Source organism: Megalops cyprinoides, chromosome 2 (genome assembly GCF_013368585.1).
Source record: "Megalops cyprinoides isolate fMegCyp1 chromosome 2, fMegCyp1.pri, whole genome shotgun sequence".
Taxonomy (NCBI): domain Eukaryota; kingdom Metazoa; phylum Chordata; class Actinopteri; order Elopiformes; family Megalopidae; genus Megalops; species Megalops cyprinoides.
The window spans coordinates 23,332,155-23,346,874 of NC_050584.1; the positions used below are offsets into that span (position 1 = coordinate 23,332,155).

At 40.5% G+C, this 14,720-nt stretch overlaps 1 protein-coding gene across 2 annotated transcripts in view; it reads right to left on the reverse strand.

Moving 5' to 3' along the window:
• Positions 1-1,238: 1,238 nt before the first annotated feature.
• Positions 1,239-14,720, reverse strand: part of trappc8 (trafficking protein particle complex 8) — a 54,053-nt gene continuing 40,571 nt past the window's right edge. For both annotated transcript variants that reach the window (XM_036521350.1, XM_036521349.1), the window contains 4 exons: positions 13,061-13,162; positions 6,151-6,293; positions 3,013-3,102; positions 1,239-2,242 (listed from right to left, as the gene is read on the reverse strand). In XM_036521350.1, the coding sequence (XP_036377243.1) occupies positions 2,008-2,242; positions 3,013-3,102; positions 6,151-6,293; positions 13,061-13,162 (570 nt within the window). In that variant the 3' untranslated portion in view covers positions 1,239-2,007. The remainder of the gene's footprint in view (positions 2,243-3,012; positions 3,103-6,150; positions 6,294-13,060; positions 13,163-14,720) is intronic.

The window sequence follows — 14,720 nt, forward strand, 5'->3', positions numbered from 1 at the left end:
CCTGTTGATCTCGCAGTTGGCTATGCAGCATCCCAACAAAAATTAAGAGGTGGCAGGGCTTTTAGCGACAGGCTCTGCAAATGAAGAAAAACGACATGCCTCTTCACGCGTGGGAGTCAGTACAGTGTCTCAGCCACAGCTAAGCTGCCATAGCCACAGCCCAGGTTACTTCACCTTTGTGTGGGCTGAATGGTGATGTTATGTAGATAATTGCGACCCATGATTTACTGCACAGGGGCCTATGGGCTGCCTTCTCTTCTCTTTTGCTCTTCTTCCATACGTCCCTCACTGCCGGATGCTGCCAGCGCCCCGCATCCACTGCAACACCCACTCCAGGTTAACACAAGGCAACTCAGACTCTAGCTTGCACAGAGGCCCTGTGACCTTTTTCTTCTGTTTAAGATGTTTATTACTGATTATGCTCTGAATTAGCTGCACCACCTGTATAGTATATTAGTAAGTTTTACTATTATGTAAGTGTATTTATTCTCTCTGTCGCGCACACAAACACACACACACACAAGCTATAATGCTTAGCAACAGAGAATAAATAATCACCTGGAGTGTGTGTGTATATGCATGCATGTATGTGTATATATGTATACACACGCATCGGCACAAACCCCAGGCGATTTATTTACTGATGCTAAGAATCATAGTTGCACCTTTCATTTTAAATCCATTATAACTTGCACTAACGATTACATGTGCTCTTTGACACATTCTGTTATGGATTCATTGTTAAAACTGCAGCATTTAACAATACTTTGTTGATATATCTGATTGAAAACCACCCTCAGCTTGAGGTACCCCTGAATCCAGGGAGAGGCAAACACCACTTCTGAACATATATTTTACACTCAGAACAGACAAACTGTATTTGGAGCAGGGAAATGCATTCAAGACTCCCAAAAATTTAAAATTTAAAAGATGAAACGCAACATGCACAAGCAACTGATATCTACCGGACCTGGCTGCGTAGGTATGCCCCATTTATAAATTAACTCATTAACTACACCTTTCAAACAGTTAGTGCACTTAAGCCCAGGGGAAAGATTTGCAGTGAGTTTTTTGTGTAGGCAGCACACACTTTACTACATTGAAAAGGAAGTCTCTACACATTATCGCATGAAAAGTACCAGAGTCTGGGGAAGTAATCATTTCTGGCAGTATTAACAGTAATAATTTAAAACAAACTTTCACACCAAGTATTGGTTACGTTTTATTCTATTTACAGTAAATTTGTTATAAATATAATACATTTTCTGAAAAGCAGTCATGTAGATACACTTAAATAACAGCTTAATCAAATGGTGGAGTTACAGTAAGGGGAATGATTTTGTTTGTAGAAAATAAAAATCGTGCTTGTGAGAACTGCACAGCTTTCAACGACATACTGAGATTTTTCACTTTTTTGTCAACAGGTCTGGTCAAATTATGGAACCATCTTAAAAAAAAAGTTAGGTTTTACACAACTCAATTTCAGTTACAGATGACATGATAGGTAAGAGACAACAACAAAGGAATCAGTTTGTGGGTCTGGGACGCCGTGTTCATTGTCTGCCGATTCCCCGTTCGCCCAAATATATAGGTTTTCAGGCTCATTTCATGGGGGCTGGCTAGTGATCTTTCATTACCTTAAGCTGGAACTATGCCACCGCCAAAAAAAATCTCTGTGGAAGACCAGTAGTCCGGGGTAGAACTGTGATGTCAGACCCCACCCCTCCCCCACTTTGTATGTATTAAAAAAAGAAAGTTACAAGCTGGGATGAAAGATAAATATGTAAAGAAAAAAATAATCGTTACACACTTAAAAGTCCATAATGCTTAGCTGTAGAGACATAAAATAGCTAGGTTTATTTAAGATCTTGCAGTAGCAATGTTTACAAGCACGTCTTATGCAGGATTCTTTTTCTCTCTCATTGCTTCTCGTTTTCTTGTGAAGAAGAAGTACAAAACAATTTTGACGATTTCCAGTATTCAGTATTGGTAGTTGATATCCTAAGTTCAGATGCTATTGATTATGATCAAGGCTGGCATAGAGTTCTGCTGGCTCGTCTCGCACATCGAACCTTGGTCAGAGAGTTTGGCGAAGACCCGCGGCGTCCCCAGGTTGTACACGCCCGCGTGGATGAAGCAGGCCATCAGCTGAAGCTTGTGGATTTCCTGAGCTTTGAGCTGAAGCTTGTACTGGGTCTGCCCCAGCCAGGTGAAAGAACCGTGCACTTCTAAAGTCTCCGGGCTGCGGGGGAGTAATGGCAGAAGAACACAAGAGTGGATTATGACAGGTTTTAAGTACCAGCATTTCAAGCATTTAAAGTTTTTGTGTATCCCGTGGTAAACATTTTTTGGCATGGGCGTGTTCACGAAGGTAAAAGTTCACTTTGAGTTCCAGAAGATTTACATTAGCATGTATAGCATACAACTAGCAATGAAATAAAACAGTTTACCCAAGAGAGGTGCATTTATTCACACTCTAGAATGTAGAAATGCAGGATGCTAAATTTGTCCATTTCATGATGGAACATGTTAGTGCAGGTCTGTAGCTCCCTTTTGTCTTTCGGAAAATTAACAAAAAAAACCCACACTTTTCCCTCAGGTGATTGCAAAGCGTAGCAAAAAAAAAAAAAACACGAAGCTTAAGTCACATGTGGGGTAGCAGTGTAACATAATGGTAAAGAGCAGGCTCGTAACTGAAAGGTTGCTCATTCAATTCCCTACTGGGGCACAGCTGCTGTACTGTTGGGCAAGGTATTTAACCAAGAATTGTCTCAGTACATACCCAGCTGTATAAATTAATAACTTGTAAAAAACTGTAACCTATGTACGTCACCCTGGATAAGAGCAGCTGCTAAATGTCAGTAAGGTAAATGTGATTTAAATGTGATGTAATGTGCCTATGTACTTTGCGTTCTTGAACAGTCCTGCTGGCTCAGAGCCGTTGCATTAGTTTCTTTTCAGCAGTCGGCAGGTGTAAAACTCAGCTTGGGGAGTGAAACGGATGATCCTTACCTCGTGGCTTTGTGTCTCAAGTCTATGATGACATCGACCTCCGCCATGGAGCAGTTTGAAAGCCTCAGGGTTACAGGTACCATGCACAGACTGCAAAATGGGGGGAAAAAAATTTTAAAATGCAGGAGTGAGACACGATTGTCAGCCCAACAGAAACAGTAAAGACATACTGTCCTGAAGTAGCTTACATTAACATGTCACAGGCTGGGAGCCAAAGAGATTTCTCAAGAGCAGACCCACAAGAGAGAAGTGCCAACATTAGGAGTCCTTGGACCATTTATCAGGGACTGAATTAGAGTAGATTGAATTATAATCAAATTACAGCCTCATGAATACCACCGCTTGTAAAGAACTCAGTTGAAATGAAAGATAGATTTTAAACTGTCCGCTGTTTTTTTGGGGGGAATTAATCACCCACTTCAAAATTCTAACGGAAAACACTCCCAGTGAGTTCTGTATCCTGAATTTCTCATTAAACACTTTTGACAAAACAGCCTTTGCGAGGACCAGGACAGAAACATGCATTGGGAAAACTGGTCACTTTTACATCTCTGAAACTGGAGTTGATTCGGGGATTCAGTTCATATATGAAGGCTGACAGTCATGGCTCCACAAACAGAGACATGCAGCTCATGAGGCTGGGCTGTAGGTTAACTTGTGATGCCATCAGACAGGTTCCCAGCCGAGTAGGTAGAACTCACAATTCAACAAGGCAGAAATGATGCCACTAACACCAATAAACCGCTAATCACGATCAAAACTCACACTTCAACGAGAGGTCACCCACTCACAGAACAACACATCACTGGAAATGATTCCTGTCCGTCTGACCTGAACTGACTGTACTACACAGGACTTGCAGTTAGTAAAAATTCTGAGTGAACTGTACAGAGAGAGACGAGTTGCCGTAAACACAACAGTTTTTAAAGATGCTCTACAGTTTGATCAGCGACAGACTGAAGACCGCAATGGCTTTTTGACAGCTGTGTACCAATGGCTTGACAAACTGATCTAGTGACCGCGTGTCTGCAGCAAGGGTGCGGGTTTTGATCAAGCCGCACTGATCGGACACCTGCACTGAACTTACTGCCTCACTGTATTGAAGTTAGTCTGAGATGGCTGTAAGACACAACCGACTGATAAAGACTGCAAATTCTTCAGTTTTAATCACAATGACCATGTTCTTCTTTTTTGGTATTCTGAAGCAGTGGGATTCAGTCCTTCGCGCTGCGCTCCAGTGAACCTTGATCGCTCTCAAGCTATTCCATTTCTCACGCGGGATCTTAAGGCTCATCTGGCCGCGTTCACTTCATTCAGTCAGCGCCACACATTCATCGCCTGTCTTCACACCATCACCAAGACTGCCTGCACGTGCGTCCTGACACGAACACCCTCGGCCCTACAGATCCACCCCCTCAGAACAGCAGCAGCCAACAGGTACCAAACAGGTTCCAGCATCGCTATTTCATGGTGTTGAGAAATGCTGCTAATTTCCTGCAGAATGAGTCCGCTCTCTGTGGCCTGCAGTCTTCCATCGAGATGATGAAACTGCTGGAGGTGCCCGGCGTCCCCTTTCCTAGAGCTCTATCGCTCTCTGCCGCGCAGCTCCTCTCTGGCCTTTATCACACCGTCAACAGTAAAGAAACCGGGCCGCTTAATATGCTGCCAGAGGTGCGCTTACTTTGGGAAAATACATCATCTTTTTGTTGGTTAAGCGTTTGTTAGTCATCTTTCCCTCTCCCGCCAATCATTACAGCCACCGAGTATTTAGGACATGCCCTCTGAGTATGGGCCATAATGAAGCATGAGTCCCTCAGTGGGCAGCACAGGTTTTTATAACTTCCTCTTTGATGCCTTTTGAAAGCCACCGATCTCTCCCAACACATGCAAAACAGCAGAGTGCTAGATTTCGCTATGAAGACGCAATAGGAAGCAAATCTCATTAAGCATCTGATCAAAAACTTAAGTCCAAAGTCACTTGTGCTTAAGCTTATGTAACATATTTAATTATGCATCTGGTGGGACAGTTTCTCAGCATTTCCCATTCAGGTTTGGCCAAAGCACAACTCATGTTGCGTATGTTGCATATGCATTTGATTCAAGGAAGATAATACTAATTTGTTTGGCAATGAAAAAGAAGCCTACTGATCTCTTTCGTTCTCACCCAATGATGTCAATTCATTTACATTACTGTCATTTAGCAGACTCTCTTAACCAGAGCGACTTACATAGGTTACAGTTTTCATGTTAACCATTTATACAGCTGGATATTTACTGAGGCAATTGTGGGTTAAGTACCTTGCCCAAAGGTACAACAGCAGTGCCCCGGCAGGAAATCGAACCAGCAACCTTCCGGGTGTGAGCTCTGCTCCTTACCACTATGCTGCATTGATGCATTTAATACTGTTTGATGAGGTCTTCACAAGAACACAAGCGGAACCACTACTTTTTGTGCATATAAGCACATTTATCTCTTACATTCAACTTGAAAAAAGAAAGTGTTTACAAGTGAAATTACGTCTAAGCCTTTTTGATTAAACACACTGCATCAGTCAGTAAGCATCAGATGTTGTTCCAACACCAGCTAACATTGGGGACCTACTTCCAAAGGATGAAAATGTCCTGCATCACTGGCATACAGCAGGAAGAGAGTGGAGTGGTTATTTATGCATGTTCACAGCTTACCCAATGCTATTTATTAATTGCCTGTTGGTGCTTGGGGAAACCCCCCTCCGTATCTTGAAGATTTGGTCATTTGATGGCCCTGTGATGCTTGTGTTCTAGTCTGCGCCTTTGAAAGTCAGTAAAAAGCTTGGAGACACCTTTTCCTAGAAGGGCTTTTCTTTCTTTTTACTATTTTCCACATTTTAGAATGACAATAAAGACATCAAAACTATGAACTAACAGAAATGGAATTATGCAGTGACCAAAAACAAATAAAAACTATTGTACATTTTAGATTCTTCAAAGCAGCCAAAGAATGCCTTTTAAAATTAAATTTGTTTTTTTTTGGAAAGAAATTCATACACAGGTATCAACAGGTACTTTTGTTTGTCTTTGAATGCACATTTCCCATTATCTTAATCAGGTGTGTCCAAACTTTCGAATGGTACTGTAGGTGTGGGATGTGCAGGTTACCTCTTCTGTGGGAAGGGGTGATTGTAGGACTCGGGGTAATGGAGGTTGGTTTTGATGAGGTGGGGGAGCTGCTCCAGACTTGGCCTCGCCAGCGGAGGAGGGATTTCCGGTTTGAACTTCAGCAGCACCATTTCTTGAGCTTCCTGTAAAAATATCAAACAAACAACTGTTTTCAGTTCTGAACTTGTCACAAAAATACCTTAACGACAGAGCCAATGGTGTTTGTTAAGGAATGGTTGACTAATTAAGCAATTATTGGTCAATTAATATCACCAGGTTCAAGAATTGGCTCATATACACAGTAACTGTATACATATGTACATATATATTTAATATTTAATATTAATATTTACTTACACACATATATTCCTTCACAGGAAAAGCAGACATAGTAATAAGCATTGCTCATTGTGCCAGCTTTCTTGAACTGACAGTCAAAATGGGCCACTTTCATTTTTACAAGCGGAAGAATTGATCTTGGGGTGAAAGGCAGCAATATGAAGAAAGGCAGATTGCATGCTTGAGTCACAAAAAGCCCTCACACACAGCCTATAAAAAGCCACGAGGATAACCACATTGATAAAATCTCCTCATTTGAGAAGTTCCTCTGCTTAATATATGAATGACTATTCTCTGGACACAGTTGCTATGCAACAGTTAAAAAAAAAAAAAAAAAAAAGTGTCAGACCAAACAGTGTTTTACCCATTGGTGAGAGAGACAAGGTGCGTGGGGGGGAAGGAAGGGGTTTGAGAGAATGAAAAAAAAAAAAAAGAAAGAGAGATCACGTTTCGAGCTATTTTTAAACCCCTGTGAGAATATCTCAGAGTTCTGAAAAGCCTGGAAAGGACGAAAGCCAGTTGTGAATGAAGGGAGATTCTCTGCACACTTGATGTACGCAGAAATCAGTGCTGAATCTGAAGGACAACACAGACCCAAAAGGTCTCTCAAATTACCCGCCAGTATGTTTACACCAAGCTATAAACTGGCTTATGAGGTTGTGGGGTTACAGGGCAACCCTGGCATCACATGTTTGTGGGTTCGATCCGTGGCTGAGTCACAAAACACAGACGGTTTCCCATCCCCAGGCATTCAGAGTTAGATGTACATAAATTAACTCCGATCTCGTCTGATCGCCAAACGACAAATGGCTTCAAAACACCGCAATGAGAGTGTGTGAGACGAGTGCATGAATGTGGCATTCCACCGGTGCCTTCGCAAAATTCCTGCAGTATCTGCTTCCCCTCTTGAGGTGTCACGCTTGGCTCACCACATATATAGTTATGAAAAAAAATTGTGTGTAGAAATTACACACACACATACACACACATATGGGTGTATAAAATATTTAAAATAAAACATATATAAATAGAAAATATGTACAGTCAGTCCATGCCATAAATTTAAGAAGACATATTCTTTCTACTTTGCGCTTTACTACCATATTAATGTCACCTGGAAAATGCCTTGCCATGCTCTTATCAGGGTACTTGCCAATAAATAAACCTCCGCTCGGACACATTGAAGAGATCATTTTGTGACGTGCCATCATCCAATCGGTGAGAGTTCCAGAGATGCCACTTGAAAATTAAAGGGGCATCTCGTTCTGGCCTTCCCTTGGTAATGAACAATAAAACCGCAGGGTTTCCTGCAGCTGACAAGTTGCCGGCTTCAGCTGGAATCTCCAAGGCGTGGGGGACAAACCGCACGCACGCACGCACACACGCACACACGCACACACGCACACAAGATATGCTACCTGCGACCAGATATGCTACCTGCACAAGTGAGACCCAAATCACTAATTTTGGGAAAACCTGCATATGAGAGGGTGAGGCTGAAAGCCTGGAGGTACTGTACTGCGTAGTTTGACAGTTTCTCAGCGACAGCAGTCAGAGACAAAAATTGCCATAATTTTGAACTCTCCAAATTTCTGGGTCACAGCATTCCACTGTCCCCGTCCCTTTGCCTTCTAGGAGATCTCACACCCATCAGTCATATTCACAAATACCACAAGATCATACTTGTCACCTTAACAATAGCCAAAAAAACAATACTCCTAAACTGGAAATACAGGCACAAACTTTCAATATCACAATGGCTTAATCTGTTAACAGACTACCTCTCAATGGAACGAATCACAGCTAAAAACAATAAACAGACCAAATTATTCAGTAACACCTGGGAACCCATCCTTGTAGCTCTGAACTTTCCAACAAATTGACCCCCCCCCCCTTTTTTTTTTTTTTTTTTTTTTTCTTTTTTTTCTCTTTTTCTTCCTCTCTCTCCCCCTTCTTCCTTCTTCTCCCCTTCTCCTTTAATAAAAGAAAAAAAAAAAAAAAAAAAAAAAAAAGAAATATAACCATAGCAGTTTCTGATTGGTACAGATGTAGATTGTGGAAAACCTTTAATAGTCTTTCCTTTTTTCTGAATAACCTGTTCATAGCTTTGTCAAATGCTAGTAAAAACAAAATCATTTCTTTGTATTAGTTGTTGTTTGTAATAAAAAAAAAAAAAAAAAAAAAAAAAAAAAAATAAAAACACTTAGTAGCGAGAACCTTGAATACGCTCGTCTGTGATCTCGTGTGATGCGTCAGGCTCACAACAACCGAGATGGAATGAAGACCTGCAGGCTCTAAGAAGAAGCCGGACTGCACTGGTGGCTGGAAGCCAGTCACCGTGCAGCACTTCCATTCGTATTAGCTACAACACACCGTATTTTACAAGCAACAGCACCTCATTCATAAATAAACACCACATCTCTCAGATCTCCTTAACAAGGCTCTGTTGACCTCAAGTTGCAGTCAGAGCACAAAATACATGCTAGGTTATATGGTCATCCGCGTCTTGCGCATTAAATTCGGATCGCGTTCCCCAGTAAGTGACCCCCGAGTTGTTTCTCAGGTCCTGATTGCTGTGAAGGGCCTCTTTTTTGTTGTTATTTTTTGGATTTTTTTTGGTCAGGTCATTTTCCAAACTGACAGAAAAGAGTGTTACTTTTGCAGTATTTTAGGCACTACAGAGTTGCCACTTACTGGATATATACCATAGATTTCAATGAAAGGATTATACAGATGTAACTGGTTAACCACAGTTGAGCAAATGGATTGTAATTACAAAGTTTACCCCAGATTATCTTCAAACAGTAACAAAACTACTGGCAGAGTGTGCAGTTGAAATAAAGTCATAATTTTGACAAGTCAGCCATTCACCTTGTGTTCTGGGTGCTAATCAGCTGCTAAGTCAAAAGTAGCGAAGTATGAGTCAAAAGTAACAGTGACTGGTCTTTTTTTGCATAATTTTAACTAATTCTCATGTTTTCTGGAATAAACTGAATCATTTGTTAGCAATATGACATGTAATTATGGTTAAAATGTTACTGCCATAACTTGTAACACTACTACTACTACTACTACTACTACTATCTGTTGCATACATTTTTTTTCTGTTATAACATTTTTTTCTACTTAATCACAGATATGAATAAATATGGAGGGCACTTTTATATAAAATTGTTCTGACATCCATCTGAGATTTGAGTCCGGTAGCTGAGCCACAGCATTCATTCTGGGAGAAAAGTGGAACAGCCAAGCCTTCATTTCATTGCAAGCTTTTCTACTGTCTGCAGTCTGCCTTCCGCCCACGTACAATAAACGGGCCTTTCCCCCTGCTTGCAACCCTGCCGCCACCCCCCTATCCAAAAACTCGAGGTGAGGTGGCGTGGGGGGAGGCTTGAAAAAGAAATCTGAAACTCAAACTGCAAGAAGGTCATGCCAATGATGCATTCTTCCTGCAATTAATCTAAGTATTTTTATGTTAAAGACGTGCTACTTTGCAGAAATTGCTTAATGGGCCAAGTGAATTAAGCAAATCGAACTGATATAATAATTACAGTGCAGTGTATAAACTACACCGGCTCTATTTACTAAAGAGCCAGCAATCTGCTTTCTCTACACCACAGACAAAGCCCAGTCCAAGACTACATTTACATTTATTTACATTTATTCATTTGGCAGACGCTTTTATCCAAAGCGACTTACATAGGTTACAGTTTTTTTACAATGTTATCCATTTATACAGCTGGATGTTTTACTGAGGCAAGTATGGGTTAAGTACCTTGCCCAAGGGTACAGCAGCAGTGTCCTAACTGGGATCGAACCGGCAACCTTTCGGTTAAGAGTCCTGCTCCTTAACTACTATGCTACACTGCCGCCCCAGATCAGGCATGACTACAGATCAGGCATGACTTCTCCTGAAACAAACACAATATCACCCGGCTGAATGTGTAATAATTCAATTAACCCGAGCAGAGAAATTGTACAATCCATACTCCATTCTCGCAATGATGAATAAAGGGCTCCTTAGAGCAACGCAGAGAAAAATGAACCCTTTTACAGTGCCCCGTGTCTTCTAATTGGGCATCCTATAGAAATCACGCCACTGAACCCAGCTATTACTCATTACTGATACATAGTTGCCTCAGCAGATGCTTGGACGAGGTGCTGCAATGTCAGGAGCCATCGTGGAACACGTTGTTACCTTGTCACGGCGACACAGAAACAGTCCAGACGATCTGAAAGGACATTTCCTTTGCTAGGTTACAACAGCCTTTTTAGACCAATTTCATAGAAATTATTTCTTTTTCTTATGTTTTTTTTTCTTTCCTTGTAATTACTCATTAATGGTCATTCTGAATGTTGGCTTGACTACCACTTCACGCTTATACATGGCAACAAATTGGGCTAGTAATCTGACTGTCATAATGACTCTACTTTCCTCTTATTGCCATCTCCACAGTTCCTACATGTAGATCTTGGTTAACGAGGTTACTCCGTTCCATAAGATCACTCTGATGTCAGGAATATCATTACCAGAGACGTAAATAAACTGGCAACATATAGGGATGCGTTCTATGGCTTCAGAAAAAGGGGAGGGGGGGGGGCAGGTGACAGAATTCAAACACATGAATAAGCACATTTCACTGGTAGCCAGTGCTGTAGCTGCCACTGCTATAGCTCTGACCCTTTTTGCATGACTTAATATGGATTTCAATGTCAGTTGGGCTAACTGACCGTCTTCCTGAAAACCCATCTATTCGCACTGCATCTTGGTTAAGCTAACTCCAAAGTCTGAGCTTTCATACTATATCCTCAAACATCTGCTATACCCTCAGACTTCCTCTTGTGGAGCCACCTGCTATGGCACTTAGAGGGAAGCCATCACATTACATACCACATTCTCCTATCAGACACTTACAAATTTAGTTATCATCTCTGCTCTTAGCTTAACCTTTTTGTATGCTCTTCTGTGAGTGTCTGCTAAATGACTAAATGTGACTCTGATGAACATACCACTTCGCCTTTCATCCCAGTTATGCCCTTCTTATCTACATGTTAATATGAAGAGAAATTTAATCTTTCACTCACTGCTACTTGTGAGAGATGATAAGTGAGTGTCAGGTGAGACAGGGGCTGTTAATATGTATGAAGGAGATTAGATTGCAACTAACGACTATTTTGTTGTCTATCGATTATTGAAACGAATAGTCAACTATTCGGATTATAAAGCACACAATTACTCAATGGCTCTTATTTATCAATCGCCTTTTAAATTTAGCTTGAGGCTGGGCTAATTCAGTGAGGGCACTTGCTTGCTGGAGAGTACAAGTCTGCTTCCTTTGAAGAAAGCCATCCATGGAGATCCAACAATCCCATAACTCATTTGCATTAAGACTTGATGTCATTGTGTATTTGTGTTTTACAACATAACTGCCACAAAACAATCGGGGTGGGGGGAAAAAAAACCTCTCTCTCTCTGTCTGTCTCTGTCTGACTGTCTGACTGTCTGACTGTCTGTCTGTCTGTCTGTCTGTCTGTCTGTCTGTCTGTCTGTCTGTCTGTCTGTCTGTCTGTCTGACTGTCTGACTGTCTGACTGTCTGACTGTCTGTCTCATCGAACCAGCAACCGTTTGGTTACAACTCCTGCTCCTTAACCACTATGCTACACTGAATGAATTTAGGGCAGGCACTGAAATTTGGGTGCAACAATAAAAAGAATGGCTCTCAAGTACGACTCGGATCCCTTCGTTCATACCAAAGAGCCATTCAAAAGGCTCGGATGGGTCGCGAACGTAACATCACTAATTCGAGTGCAATCCACATTGGGCACGCATGCATACACATGAGTTGTAGAAATCTTTCTCGTATCAAATTCTCCGATGTTCTCTAAACTTGTGCACTCGGCAGCAACACTATCTCCATCCATAAACATCACCATGACAACGATGCAACTATTGAGCAGAGACGGGCTCTGGTTTGACATTGTAAAGTTAGGGCACATTTGGAATGTCCACAGGGTATTGTGAATAAGGGGTTATTTGCTACACTGTATGTTCAACGTCATTAATAATTTATTGATCAAGAGAAAATGTATTTCAAAACAGAAAACGTTATAGTTCATAATGTGAAGTAACATGGCTTTTAACATTAACATTGGCTATGCTAGCTAGCTAACTAACTTAACGAGACAAGTCATCATCCAGAGAGCCAACGTGCTTGTGTGATTAGCCGTTTAGCACGTATGCTAAAACCGGTGTGATTAGAAAACTAGATTGGAAAAATTCTAGCTAATTATAGCTTTGAGGAAACAGCGATTTAACATTAAAAAATATAGCAAATGCTAACTGAAAAATATGAGAAGCTTAATAACGCTAATGAAAATATAACGAACTACGTAACATAACATAACATAACAAAAAACACAATTTCTTTAATTCAGTAGATCAGTGACCATGTTATGGGAGAAAGGCTGTAATTTATCTCAAAGAAAAAGTATATGAACCACAAGGATGCTAACAGTGCAGCTCATTGGAAAGAGAGTGATCAGCTCATGGCAGACATAATGACACAATACCTCTTTCTGTGACAAGGAACAGACTTCTTTTCCAATAGTCTGAAGAGCTACATGGAGCTGCCCCTCCAGGATGAGTTGCTTGTTGTCTTCAACCACATACGCCTGTGAGCAGAACATACGCATAGAAATATTACAGCACTAACCCTGAGAGAAGAAACATGACAAAGACACAAAAACCAGGACTGCACCAATGCTGATTTTTCAGACTGATAGTGATTTCTCACAAATGGCCTAACATACAGTACCAGTCAAAAGTGTGGACACACCTGATGAAGATAAAAGGAAACATGCATTCAAGACATTTTGATCTAAAGACTTATGCTTAAATGCTTGAAATTTGTTCCTTAGACAAATATAAATTGTGAAGATGACACCTGTTCTGAATATCTTTCCAACAAAGGTTAAAAAATGACTACTTTGAAGAATCTAATACATTATATATATATATATATTATTTTTATATATTTACATTATACACATATATATATATATATATATATATATATATATATATATATATAGAGACAATTTGATTTATTGAACAGTGCATCACTGCATAATTACATTTGTGTTATTTCATAGTTTTGATGTCTTTATTATTATTCTAAAATGTGCAAAATAGCAAAAATAAAGAATAAAGTCGTGTCCAAACTTTGGACTGGTCCTATACAGTATATGGCACTTCTGCTGTTAAAACAGATACTTAAGGATGTTTAATACAAAAACACAGAGGAAAAAAATTCACTCCCCAAAAGCTATGTCTCATGTTCTTCCAAGCAATCCACAGCCATGTAAATGAGGGTAGTAAAGACAATCCACAAACAGTACACTGTATGGAGCCGAAACATTGCTTAAGCACTTATCCCAGGTGTGCACAATTATTCTACCCGAACAGAACATAATAAAGAATGGTGTTGGGTTTGACAAAAAAAAAGACACTGTCATCTGCAGCTTGGTTTCTGCTTTCTGTCTTCTTGAAAGCTTCCTCACCACTGAAATTAGCTACCTCAATTTAAAACTAAGGAGCAAAATTCCCACTGCTGAGTCTTGCTCAGTGGCCATTAACATATGCTGTAGCACTCTCTGAGCTAAAGCAAGCCAAAACAATGCCACGGTGTTGAGCCCGAATCAGGAGGGACATCAGTTACGCACCGGTGGCCCTCCTCTTAAATGTGCATACTTGCTTAGAGGTGAACGTGTCTGGTGGAAGACCCAGCACGGGTCACTTGTATTTCCAGTCGCTCTCAGGTGAGCACCTAAAACTGAACCTGGGTGGTCCTTCCCGACTGGGATCCTGGCATTTGGCTGCTACAGTACCAGTCAATTTTGGACACACCTGAATGAATTCATGTCTCTCATTATCTAAAAGACATTTTCTCAAGGCATTATCCTAAAGAAATACTTGAAATTTGTTTCTTAGAAAAGTATAAATAGTGTAGTTGATGCCTATGTATGAATTTCTTTCCAAAACAAAAATTTTAATTTTCAAAAATATTTCAGATTCTTCAAAATAGCCAAAAAATAAAGTTTTGATTTGTTTAACACTTTTTTGGACACTGCATAATTCCATTAGTTTCATTTCATAGTTTTGATGTGTTCACTATTTTTCTTAAATGTGGACAATAGTAAAAATAAAGAAAAACTCTCTTTATGAGCAGGC